This window comes from Balaenoptera musculus, chromosome 6, assembly GCF_009873245.2.
Source record: "Balaenoptera musculus isolate JJ_BM4_2016_0621 chromosome 6, mBalMus1.pri.v3, whole genome shotgun sequence".
In the NCBI taxonomy this organism is placed as follows: domain Eukaryota; kingdom Metazoa; phylum Chordata; class Mammalia; order Artiodactyla; family Balaenopteridae; genus Balaenoptera; species Balaenoptera musculus.
Genome location: NC_045790.1, coordinates 15,527,046 through 15,540,046, shown reverse-complemented (window position 1 = coordinate 15,540,046; position 13,001 = coordinate 15,527,046). Strand labels below are relative to the sequence as shown.

At 57.1% G+C, this 13,001-nt stretch overlaps 1 protein-coding gene across 1 annotated transcript in view; it reads right to left on the bottom strand.

The window, feature by feature from the left end:
- Positions 1-13,001, bottom strand: part of PEBP4 (phosphatidylethanolamine binding protein 4) — a 235,234-nt gene that overhangs the window by 2,951 nt on the left and 219,282 nt on the right. The window contains exons 5-6 of the mRNA XM_036855696.1: positions 10,925-10,970; positions 8,600-8,713 (exon numbers count right to left, since the gene is read on the bottom strand). Of these exons, the coding sequence (XP_036711591.1) occupies positions 8,600-8,713; positions 10,925-10,970 (160 nt within the window). The remainder of the gene's footprint in view (positions 1-8,599; positions 8,714-10,924; positions 10,971-13,001) is intronic.

The following is a 13,001-nucleotide window of genomic DNA, read 5'->3' as shown; positions in this document are numbered from 1 at the left end:
GGTGGTGAGTCCACTTCAAAGGCCTCTGTGGCAGGAGGCCTCCGGCCACAGGGAGAAAGGAGCAGGGTGTCTCCTGGGCCAGTGGCTGGAACACAGAGGCCTGGGCTCCTCAGGACGGGGTTGCCACATATGATGTGCAGGTGGGTCCCTGCACAAACCTAGGGGGTGCTGCTTCCATCCAGCTAAACCACACGCAGAGGCCATTTGCTCACTTACTGGTCGGTACCGATGGGGAAGATGTTAGAGGTTAGAGATGTTCCAGACCTGGGCCCGGAGGCGGGGAGCAGGGAAGGTTAGGTCACCTCGTCTAAAGCCGTGGGGAGGGGGTGTTCTGAGCCTGATCTCTACGAGACACTGGGAGGGGGTGAATGACCCCTGTCATCCACAACTGGGAGAGGGGCTTCATAGAGACTCATCCTCTGAGTTTGAGTCCTGGGGACTGCAAGGCTGGAATGTTCGGGAATGGCCCTGGGGCATCTCCTGACAGTTCATCTCTTCACCCCCAGCCTCCCAAGTCTGTGGGGCAGGCTTACCACTGCTTGGGAGTGGCTCGGCACATGGGCTGGACCACCCCCATCGGGCCTATCAAGGTTAAGAGGCAGCCAAGAGACTGAGAAAGGGATGCTATACCCAGTCTAGCAACCCCCAGCCACCCCAGGATCCAGGAGAACTGGGTAGACAGCACCTGGGCTAGAATTCAGAAGCTCTGAGCTGGAGGGAAATCTCAGACCCCGGGATCCAGGACCCCCAACACTCACAGCTGCTTCCGGGGTCTGCCAGGCATGGGGGAGGGTGGCTTTATCCAGGCGCCACTCCTGCCCTCTATGAGTTTATAATATAGGACGATTAACAATGGACTAATAACAAGCTAGGCCTTCGCAGGGTGGCCTCAGCCAGCGGCACAGGGTGCAGCCCTGGCAGACGAGGTCCTATCCCCGCAGTGGTCCTGGAGTCTCTCCAGCAGGCCTGCTCTTAAGACTTCCAACAGCACAGGACAGCGTTCCCTTGTGTCCTTGCTCCCACCTGACTTGTCATCTGGTCCTCAGTGGGCCCTCAAGTGTCCCCCTCTCGCTGGGAGGGAGGCCCCCATTTGGGTGGGCTGGGAACAAGGGGTGGGGTTCTAAGGTTTTGGATGGGCCCCCTCAGCCTCTGCTGGGACTCACGGTGCCTGGCACCTGGCTTGGAGCTGCCCTGTCACCCCAGGCCGGGAGCTGCGTCTAACCAAGGCAGCCACCCTCTTCCCTGGCCTCCCCTTGCCCTCCCCCTGTGCAGGGACACAAGTGCTTCCTGGCAGGGGACAGTGGCCCTGAAGAAAAGATAAAAATTGAACACCAGCCTAATAAGCGTCCCACTGAGCGCCCGGCTCAGGTCTGTAATTTGTCTGGCTCTTCGTGGGGCTGGCTGCGGTCATGGGAGTGCTGATGCCTTTCCGCTGAGATTAATGATGTCCTGGCGGTGGTGGGCGGGAGGCCCGAGCCTTTTATTTTTTGTGCCATTAAATGACATCCAGAGACTTCCACTCAGGAGCTGAAAAGCCCTCGTTCCATCACATCCAATTACTTCTGGAGAATATTTGCTGAGGGGCTGATCCCGCTGGCTTGAGAGGCTTGGGGCTGAGGGGACCACTTTGACTTTGGCGGGGGTGAGAGGGGGGGATGCCAGGGGGATTTTCCGAGGTGGGGAGGGGTTACCCCCGGCTCCTCTGGAGAGGGGAACCCAGGAACCCAGGAACCCAGGAGAGCAGAAGTGCAACTCCTAACTATCCAGTGAGTGGATCACCCAGGCCTCCTCCCTCCGCCCTGTGGCTGGGGGCAGGGGTGGGGAAGGGAGCGAGAAGAGTGGAGACTCCAAATGGTCCATTTAGCCCCCAGTTATCAATTCCAGCGTTTGGTGGTGGTGACGGCTGGCTGGAGTTGCGGGTGAAATTTGGGGATTATCTGTGGTTTCCCGATGATCTGTTCAATACAGCTTTGGGCAGTTGATGTTGGGCTCGACTGGGGCATGTTCTGGAAGAGGGTTGCCTGGGGCCTGTGGAGATGGCAGGCGGTTCCTAGCCAGGGCGCCTGTCTGAGAGCTGCCCAGGATGGCCCCATCTGGGCGGCTGCCAGGCCCCCAGTTCTACCCGCTCTGCCAGGTGTGTGGGGCCCTTCGGAGGCAGAAGAGGGCTGCCTGACACAAGCCCACACAGTGACGCAGGGGCTGGGCCCCGGGGCTCCTGGGGCCTGGCCAGGTGAACCACCATGGGAGGTCATGGGGGGCGGGAGAGGGGCTGTTTGGCAGTGGGCTGTGTGTGTTTGTGTCTGTGTGTGTTGTGTGTGTTTGGGTTGGGCTGGTCTCCAGGCAGGGCCCCCTTCCCTGCTGCTTGGCCTCACTGCCACCAGGCCTGGTGGATTTCCTCCCAGCCTCGGTCCCTCCGCATGATGCCTCCTACCGTTGACGCTGCTTGGAGCTCGGCTGCCTTCATGCCCTCGGCCCGTGCTTTCAAACATTTCCCCACGGCGCACCTTATCTCAATCACCCACGGTGCCCCGCAGGCCTTTAGATGCCACAAGCAGGACTTCAACCCCGCTGTGCGGCAAGTCTCCGCCTGTCCCTCCTCTCTGACCCCTGTGGGTGGGTGGCTCGCCCAGAAGCTGTTCAGTTCAGCTGCCTGTGGTGCTGGGGAGCGGATTCTGGCTGCCTGGTTCGGAGCCCAGGGACCCTCCTCTGCCCGCCCCCCCCCCCCATCCCATTCTGCAAGGAGCAGTCCCTCTGCAGGTCCCCGAGGCCAGCCTGGTGAGGCGAGACCGAGCCTGGCGTGGCCTGTTAGCTCCCCTGGCTCTGTGGCACGGTTCTGGGCTCACTCACGGCCTCGGAGAGGCTTCTGGATTGAGCTGTGGCACGGAGGGGGTTCCCCTGGCTCACCCTTTAGCGGTGCGACGCCGGCTCGTGACCCCCCCTGGACGAGGCGGCTGAGACGTGGCATGGCACAGGCCACAGCTACCGGGACCTGTGGTCCCCATGCGGCCCTGGGCCACAGCCCTCCTCCAGGGGAGAGGTGTGTGGATGCATCGCTGAGGACACCCAAGGCAGCGGCACGGCTTTGCTCCCTCTCGGTCCCCACACCAGGGCCCAGAAGTCTGGTGATCGGCGTTGGGGGAGAGGGAATGTGGGTGAACGGCTGCAAAGAGCCTTGCCCCGGAAAGCAGAAGGAAGTGAACTTGCTATTAACTGCAGACCCTCGGTCGGCCAAGCCACTCACTTTTCTGGGCTCCGGTCTCCTCCTTTGCCCGGGGGGACGATGGCCGCTGTGCTGCCCACCCTACGCGGTCGGGCAAGGGGCAGGTCCAGGAGGGGCAGGGCAGGCTGGCGGAGAGGCTGGGTGTGCGCGGCCCTGCTGGCTTGGCGTTGGGACAGGGAGGGTGTGGACACCGAAATCGTCATTTGCGGGCACGGTGCTCACAGAAGCGGCTGCCTATGCAGGTGTTAAAGGAACTTGACCGTGAGGTGTGTTTGTGAATGTGGGGTGTGAGCATGTGCAGATCCGTGTGTGTGTGTGTGAATGGGCGTACGTGGGTGTATCCCCTATACAGACACACTCATTGATTCAAAGTCCACAATGGGGGACGTCCCTGGCGGTCCAGTGGTTAAGGTTTCGCCTTCTAGTGCAGGGGGTGCGGGTTCGATCCCTGGTCGGGGAGCTAAGATCCCACATGCCTCGGGGCCAAAAACCAGAAAACAAAACAGAAGCAATATTGTAACAAATTCAATAAAGACTTTAAAAATGGTCCACATCAAAAAAATCTTAAAAAAAAAAAAAATAAAGTCCGAAGTGGGCTGAGCCCAGAAACAGGTGGCAAAAAAGGGAACGTAAGACCAGAGGTGAGCTCGGGGACTTCCCTGGTGGTCCAGTGGTAAAGAATCCGCCTCCTAGTGCAGGGGACACGGGTTCGATCCCTGGTCAGAGAGCCCGCGTGCCACAACTAGAGAGAAGCCCTCACGCCGCAACGAAGAGCCTGCGTGCCGCGATGAAAGATTCCGCGTGCCACAACTGACTCGATGCAGCCAAACAAATAAAAATAAATAAATACTAAAAAAACAAAAAAAAGACAGAGGTGAGCTCTTCCCTCAAGGAATCTCTCTAGTCTCATGGTGGAAGTGGGACCCAGGCAAGAGAAAAATGTAAAGAAATACAGAAGAGAGAAAAGCAGGTGACGGAGGGCGTACAACAGGGTGTTTTGTGAGCCTGTGAGAGGAGCAGGAGAGGGCAGGGTAGGGTCACCGACTGAGAGAAGATGGCCCTGTGAGGTAATTTTGAAAGGTGCCACGGACTGGTGTCCTGAAGTGGGAAGGCGGTCCCGGTTTGGGGGAAGGGGAAAAACGTTCTGCCCAGGTCGGCCGGCAGAAGCAAATCAACTGTTGAGTGAGAAGGTGGGCAGGTTGACGTGAATGAAGAAGCAAGAGTCAGTGGGCACCCTGGCAGCGTGTGGTCCAGAAGGGTGTGAACCAACGCAGTGAGTGTGGGCCCTCTTCAGACATGGCCCCTCAAAGCATTCGGCTGGTTCCTCTAGAACCTGGAAGTCTAGAGGACAAATCCAAGGCTGCTGTGAGGAAGATGTGTAGAGAAACCATCGTGAATCCCAGATGAGCCCAGAGGCCTGATTCTAGGCTTTGGGTGGGGGTGGGGGGATTAGGCATGGGGGAGGGGAGTTAACCTGGAGGTCTAGGGTGCAAGTCCAGTGTATTACAGGCCCGAGATAATGCCAGCTCCAAATTTGGGAAGGTGAAGTGTCGCCTTTGGGACAAATGTCAGTGAAACTGGGCCAGCCCTTGTCAGAGGGCACCAGTTCACGTTCTGTCGGCTTCAGTGTTCTCCCCCATTTGGGATGTGGTCATGCTTAAGCTATGTGACTATCTCCCTCCACTCTCTCTGTGAGCTCCTAGTATCTGCAGAGCTACACCAGGTGACTCCATACATCCACGGCAGCAGGGATGTATTTCTGTACCCATAGCACCTAGAAGGGGCCTCACACATACTTGACACTTAACGTCATCTGAATGAATGCAGAGGGCATTGGTGAATCATGCCAAGCGTGGTGGGGAAAATGGCACAGGGAGGAAGGAGCTGTGGATTTGAATGGCAGGATTTTATAAACTAGGAGCGAGGTAGCTCCAAATCCTCTTCCAAGGTCCCTGCTGTGGTCCCGGTGGCCTTGTATCTGATCGAAGACCTCTACTCAAAAGCGTGTGGGGTTGGTAGGGTGAGTCACACCTTAATTTGTCTGGCAGAACTCGAAGGTGTGAGAGCTCGGTGAGCTGGGAGCAAATCTGTTCAGGGTCATTCACTGGTAGACCAATTAGTCCAACCCCTAGTCTTGATGATGGAGAAATTGAGGCCCAGAGATGTGAGGTGGCTTGCCCAAGGTCACATGGTGAGAGTTTGAATGTCAAGATCTTCCATTTGCTGACCCCTTGTATGTCATCCTGGGGAATCCTGGAGAGGGTTTCAGCCCCCGGTTCTGAGCAATTCCACCTCCCCCACCCCGACCCCCAACACAGTCATACAAGTTCAATGAGAATGATCTCATGCTCCCTTCTCATCCTAAACTTGTCATACACGACTCAGTCCCAGAGAGAGAGGCAACCCCACAGGACTGGGTCAAGTTAACCATCCTCCATGGGTGCCCTTCTAGCTGGGCTCCTGCATACTGACCTCTCCCCTCCAGTCTCTGGACGTCGTTCCTGCTCGTGCATCCAGGGGTCACCTAACCAAGGCTGGCCATGGCACGCATACCCTGGGACTCCCCACCTCCCTCCATGGGAAGAAAACTAGATCAAAGTAAGCCCCGGGGTCCATATTTCTTTTCAGGGCTCCTCATCCTGGCCTCCTGAGTGCTGGGCCAGCCTGGGGCACCTGGAGACCCCCCAGCACCGTGCAGGTGCTTCAGAGACTGCCAAGGCCTTTGGAATTCTGCCATTGCGCATAGGCTACTTCTTCTGTTACAGTCACCGCTTGGGTTCATCCACATCACACGTCTCTAGGCCTCTGGGGGCCTCCTGTCCTCTCGCTCTGGTCCATCCTGCCTACCACTCCAGTGCCGTCATCTCTAAAGATTGGCTTTTGCATGTTACTTCTCCCATGGGCAATCTCCAGCATCTCTACAGGGCACCCACCAAAGTCACACCTGTGCCGAGCTTCTGAGATCCTCCACAGCCTTCTCCCACTTTCTCCTTTCATAACCATCACAGGGGGCCTCCTTCTCACTTTTTAAAACAATCTTTGCCTCTGCAGTTTCCCCAGCCCAGAGCTCCCTTTTTCCTTCACTCAAGGATTCAAATGTCTTCCTTCTCCAGGACATGGCCCACGCCCGGCCTCCTCCAAGTAGCCTCAGGACCATATGGATTTGTAGATCATCTAGATCCAACCCCTCATTTTCTAGATGAGGAACCTGAGGCCCAGAGACATTAGCTGACTTGCTTAAAAGTCAAATCACTAGCTAGAGACTGGAAATCAACATTTCCTCACCTTGCAGTAAAATACCTTTCACTCTTCCTGGCTGAAGAGGGTGTGTCATCCTGGAGGGAAAGGGATCCTGGGAAGGGACAGGACTGTCCCTAAGTCCACATGATCTCCAGTTGTCCGTACAGCCAGAAACACACAATTAAGTGCTGAATTATACGCTGCTCTGCATCATTATTTGTTTCCAAAGGAGACTGTAAGCCCCTTGAAGGCAGGGAACTTTCCCTGTGCCCTGGATTGTGTTCTCTCCAAAGCCCTTAGTACGGGGCACATAGAAGGCGTCACGTGGTATGGCTGGAACCCCGGCCAGAGTTTTCATCTGCGAGAATAATTTTATCATCTCCATTTCTGGCAGCGAACGAAACAGCATGGAAGCCAAAGGGACTCTGCCCAGGGGCAAGTCCGGTTCCTAAGTTTTCATGTAGATGGAAGGGGGGTGGCCGTGGGAGTGCATGACAAACCGTAGTTTGGGCGAAAATCCACAGGACCTAATAATGAGTTTCAGGCCCGATGGGTTTCCAGCTCCCCTGCCTGCTGCTGATATCATAGGAAAAGCACCCACGGCTCGGGAGGACGAGCCATGGCAGGGGTGGAAAAGGTCTCTGGTGCACACACACCTTTTCCTCCTCTGCCCCTTTCACTGCTCCTCCAGGCATCACCTAACGCTCCTTCCCCCTCCATCCCGCCCTCGGTCCTGTGGAGGCGCCTTCAGGGGACTGTTGTGACCCTGACATTTAACGTGGTGCTCGGAGGTACCGCCCTAGTTTATGCGACTCCCACACGTGTGGGGAAGCATCGTGGGCTGAGGTGCTAGTTTCCAGCCCCCGGAGATCACAGTGCTTGGACTGCCAGAAGGGGCTTCATGATGAGACGGAGACCCAGGGAATTGGAGAAATTGATGTTCGCCTGGGCAAGATACGTTTTTCTTTCCTTTCTCTCTTTGTATCCAGACTTGAAAGGGTGTCTTTGGCAGAGCCATTTAAACAGATTTACAGATTGGCAAGGTGCTGGGGGCACCTGGGGAAAGGTTCTCCAGTGGAAATGTTGCACCAACTCCGCTTCTAGGGCAGTCCAGAGCCTCCTGTGATTGGTGGCTCCTGCTCAGCACATCTGAAGGGCTCCATGCTCCCCTCCTCTCCTCCGGGGCCTGGGGCAGTAGGCTTGTAACAGTACCTTGTCTGGCTTCCCAGTGGGTGGAGGTTGGTTAGGGTCACTGGGTAAGAGGAAATGGCTGATGACACCCACCCACCCTCCTGTCAGCCTGGGGGATGTGCCCTTTGTGCTCTCAAGTTGGCATTTGTGCATTCCACATTCTCTTCCTTCCCTTATCTGTGGGGAGGGAGGTGGGGTGGGTCATAGAGTGCACAGGGATTACTATATTTCCCACTTTCCTGAAGAGAAACCTAAGGCTCAGAGAGGGGGCATGGCCCACACAGGGTCAGGTGAGTCACCTGTGGCATCAGCATTGCAGGAGCCAGGTGTCCTGGGCTCCCCAGCTCCCCAGCTCTGGTAGTAGGAGGACCAAGGCCGAGCAGACTGGGTTAGCCATTGGGAAGCTATGGGAAATGGGTCCTCTGGAGAGTGCCGGGAGGGCTGTTCAGAGAAGCCAGTGGAGGGAGCATGGCCAGGGAAGTCTTCACCCCACCACTGAGATGGCACAGAGCAATTAACGACCAATGGAGACAGACCGGCAGGGTGGCATTCCATGGCCCTCTTGCCCAGATCAGACTCAACTATAGGGTACAATTACCTGCAGAAGTGGTGTGGGGTAGCTGCCTGCACATGCCATTTGAAACTACTGGGGGAGATGCTTCTCTCTTAGGCTCCAGTTACTCCCTTTGGGACCCTGCCTTGTAGATCCACCCACCCCGCTAAAGCCACCATCTAGGACGATGGAACTTGCTTCTAGGGGGAGACCATATCTGATGCCAACATCTCTTTGAAGACACTCATCCCGGTTTATTCTCAAGAAACACCACCCTTTGACTCCGCCTCCAAGGCTCATGGGTATGGTCAAGGTCCTGACTTCCCCATGAATGCACGAAGCATACACTTCCACCCCAGAATTCATCCTGGCTTTGAAGGATGGGAAGGCCTTACCTCGAGTTTTGTTTTCTTTAGGAAGGAGAGAGATGGTCTTTCCTTCCTGAAGATAGACGAAGAACTGGTAGCGATGGAAGCCACTTTGTGCTGGTGGGGAAGGAGGCTGGTAGGCTGTGGGTAGAAAAACAAGAGAGGGTGGGCTCCACATCCCACAGTACCCAGGGGTTCCTGGCTATTCTGGGCAGGGGGAAAGAGAATCATTCTTGGTCCTTTTCATGGACCCCTTCTGGGGTCCTAGCTGGGGGCCCACCCACTGCAAACCATTAGGATTTATCTTTGGCAGGATCTCATCTTCAGCAGCTTCATTTAGAAGCACATTATCTGGGGTGGCGGGAGGAGGAGCTGTGGGCTGGTTGAAGGTCTTGGGTGCTGGCCGGGCTCTTGGGCCTTTCTGGGCCAGCGGGTGTTGGCGTTGTCCTCTTTTTGCTTTAGTCTGTCCTGATGGATGTCCTCCCTCAAGAGAAACTCATCTTCCTCTGTGAGTGTTTTTGGCAGGGAATTTTTATTTATTTTTTCAGCATTTCCTTATGAACTCAATCCCCAAAGAAGCCAATTTCTTGGCTGGATCCGGAGGATCTGGAAGTGGTTACGGGGGTGGGTGGGACTCGGTTCAAAGGTTTGATCGTGGAAGCTGTAGGATCTGGGTGCTCGGGGCACCGGGAGCCGACTCAGGCTCTTCCGGAGGAGAATGCCTATTTCCCTTCCTTTCGCTCTTTGTGCGGGAGGTACTCTTTTTCGGGGGAGAAGCGGGGTGGGGACATCTCTCATCCTTCCCCCAAGTCTATGCAGGGCCTTGGGGTTTTGCAGGCCGACTCTCGCGGGCCATTCCAGCTGGGCCTCCTTCCAAGAGTGTGGGCCTCTTCCTCCTCCCCTTTGCTCCCTTCATCTCCCTTTCCAAGGAGCCAAGCATCTTCCTGGGGGTGGGTGGGGATGAAGTGTTTGCAAGGAGGATGCTGGGGGGAGGGAGTATTGGTACACTGTGGCCACCTCCCTCTCCTGATCGTTAGACAAGAGCCACTTGCTGCTCAAAGCTGTGGAAGCATTCCTCGTGGTGCACTTCTGGCCACTGGGGCTTCCGGAGTGCCCACAGCCAGGGGAATTCCTGATTATTCATTTCTCCCTGGGTTTTTGCATTGCAGAGCAGATGTATGTGTGTGCGTGTATGTGCGTGTGTGTGTGCACGCCCGAACAATGAGAACAGCACAGGGTGTGCCAGGAGCCATGTGAATTTGTGTGAATTGGGGTCTACGCTGGGGCGGGTGCAGGTGTTGGTGGACCCGATGGGCATGGGAGCTGAGGCTGTTTTGGAGGGTCTCTGTCAGCACGTGCGTACATGTGGGTAAACTGGTGCTTTTTTACAAACACTGCCAACCAGTGAGGGAACTCAGTGGTTCTATGCAGCTGAGGATGTATCCTCGGGGGAGATAAGAGACGCAACCCCATCTTACTAGGGCTTTCCTGAAGAGGTCGCCCTCCAAAAGTAGAGATGAGAGGCATGAGGAGAAAGGGAAGGGGGACACACTTGTTGAGCCACGTCTCAGGGCCAGGTCCTGGCTAAGTGCTTTCCCTGTGACATCTCCCTAATCTTCACCACAACTTGGTAAGGTGGGTGTCACGGCCATTTTCTGGATGAGGAAACTGAGGCTCCGAGAGGTGAAGTCAGGCCGACGGTCAGTGGTGGAGCTGGGCTTTGAATCCAGGCCCATCTGGTGCCCGAGTCCGCGTTGCTTTACGGAACCATGATGCTCGGTTGGTTTTTCTTGCTCAGCCCTTTGCCAGAGGCCAGCTCACCACCTGAGAATCCCCTTCAAGTTGAGTGGAGGGCGTGCCCTTGCTGGCGGGATCCCAGAGGGAGGGGAGGTGGGGAGCTGATGGTGAGAATGGGCGTGGGAAGAGGAGGGCATCAGAGAAAAGGGAGGTCCACGCAGCCACTCGCAGCCACATGGTGGGACTGGGGCAGGGGAACGAGAGAGGGGGCAGAGGGAAGAGAGCTACTTGCCAATCCCATGGAGGGGGGAGCGGTTCTGGTTCTGGGTTCTCTCCCAGCAGAGCCCTGCAGGTTACTGTGGGCTCCATCCCTTACTGGTTGTGTGACATGGAGCAGGTGGTTCTGTGCCTCAGTTTCCTTCTCTTTAAAATGGAGATATTGATGGCAGCGACCTTAAAAGGCAGTTGTGAAGATAAGATCAGAACGTCCAAGTAAACTCTTGGATGAGCGCTTTGCATGCTGTGAAGCGTCCACATAAAGTTGTATTGCTGTGATTCTTGTGATCACCCTCATTGCCCTGGCTGGGGGAAGGGGCACTGGAGGGTCTTACTCACGTGATAACTCCTGGCCCTGAATCTTCCCTTTCTTCATGTCAGCGCCCTGAAAGTAAGAGACGGGCACAGACGAGGGTTACTCCTGGGGCAGCAGGAGGTCACGCCATCACACTTAGTCCAGGTGGGCTCTGCTGAGTTCTTTCTCTCGGAGGGAGTAGGATGGAAGAGGAGGAAGCTGGCTGGCTGTCCTGGGGGACGCTGCCAGAACGGGCCGTGGGGTTTGGAATGGTGCCTTGGGGGTCTGGGGAGAGAGGACAGGTGCAGACACTGCTGAGGGTGGCTTGGTGGCGAGGGATGGACTCCCTGATCTCTGGAGAGCCTGACAGGACCCTTCCAGAAGGGCTGCCCCACTCTCACCATCTGTGCCCCCAGGCTGGGCCCAGGATGCACCTCTGGGGCCTGTGGGTTCTGGTCAAATCTAGGGCGGGGCTGACTGTGCTCACTGCTTGCCCATCCTCTCGGGTTCTCTTTGGGGCCTTCAGAATACTCGACCAACAGCTGCCTGAGCAGCCAGAAGGGCAAGGAAGGGCCGGAGGAGGCCGGACTGCCTGATTCTGAGGCAGCTACTTCCCCCAGCCTCGACCGGACTCAACCCACCACCCTGGGCCGATGGGACAGCCTCAGTTTCCCTCTTTCTCTTCCTCCCCCTTCCCTCCCTTCTCCCCTCTGCTCAGTGTCTGTGGGATCATGAGGTGATCCCCGGGGGGCGGGTGCTAATTACTGTTTGTGCAGGACCGGGAGATGCTCAGATGAAAGGCACTGGAGCTGGAGCCCTGGTTTTGTGCCACAGCTCAGGGCCCCGGGGCCATGCCAGGGAGTCCTGCGGCCCCTAGGTGTGGGGTTTTATAGCCTTAATGATGGTGATTAGCGCGGCTCCCCAGTAATCCTGCCAACACCTAACTGTGCTCTGGCCACCTTTCCATTGAGCCCTTCTGGTGCAGCCCCTGCTCCTTCCCCTCGAGCGAGGTGCTCAGGGTGGAGATGGGGGTGGGGATGGGGATGGGGGAGCATGAGATTTCTTCTCAGTTCTCTGTGGAGATTCTCAGAGTCACCTGGGTGACCCAAACCCTAGTGTGTTTGACTTTTTACCAAATGTAAGCCCCTCCCCCCGTCCCAGAGCCTCCCCCCCACCATTCTCCCCTTTAGGCTGCAGCCTGTCCTCCGGCTGTTCTCACTTCGGGCCTTTTTGGCCAGAAAGTCCCTCTCCCCCAGGCTCCTCCGTGTCCATTCTAACCTTTGGTCGGAAGGAGGGGCGGGAGACTGCAGAAGGATGGACCCCCCCCCCACTTTGAGCCCCCGTCCCTCTGTTTCCTTCACGCCCTTTGACATCCCTGCCCCTTCCCTGCCTCTGCTCAGGAGTATCCAGGAGCCCGTCAGACGCAGCAGAGCTCCCTCTGCCTGGCCTTCCCAGCACAGCCCCCTTCCCCTCAGTATCAGGCCGGGGTGTGGCAGGGGGGCACTGGGGCGCCAGGACGGGGCGGGGGGCACAGAGGCCCCTCCTCTGGATACCCTTCTCTCCCAGGAGAGGCGGGGAGGGCCCTAGACCTCGCAGCCACTCTCCCCAAATAGGTCTCTGGCCACCCTAGCAAGACTGAGAGATGGGGGATGGGGGCTGAGGCCAAGGAAGCCCAGCCCAGCCCTGCCCGGCCTCCTCTGTGCTCCCAGCCTCCCCCTCATTCCTTTCCAAGTCATCCCAGCCAGCGGTTTGTTTAAACAAAACAATAGCAACCTAAGCTGGCTGTTTCTTTTCAATTCCCCACAGGCTTGGGTCCCACCCAGAGTGATAAACAGGCCTCTCTCCTGGTGTGAGCGCAGGGAGGGGGTGAGGGTGCGGATGGGCCCTGGGCCCTTAAGGTCAGAGCAGTGTGGAAAGTCTGATCGGAGCCTTGATCAGGGTGGGGAGGCTCTCCGTCCCCTCCCTTTCACTCTGGGGAGTCTTTTCTCCCCGACTGGGGCCAGCTTGGCAAAGACACACGCAAACCCTTGGATTCGTCAGTAGAGCTGGCGGCCCTGCCTGCCCGCCTTCCCCTGCCCGCTGCCCCTGAGCTCAGCTGAGGCAGCTGCCGCCGGGCCCCGA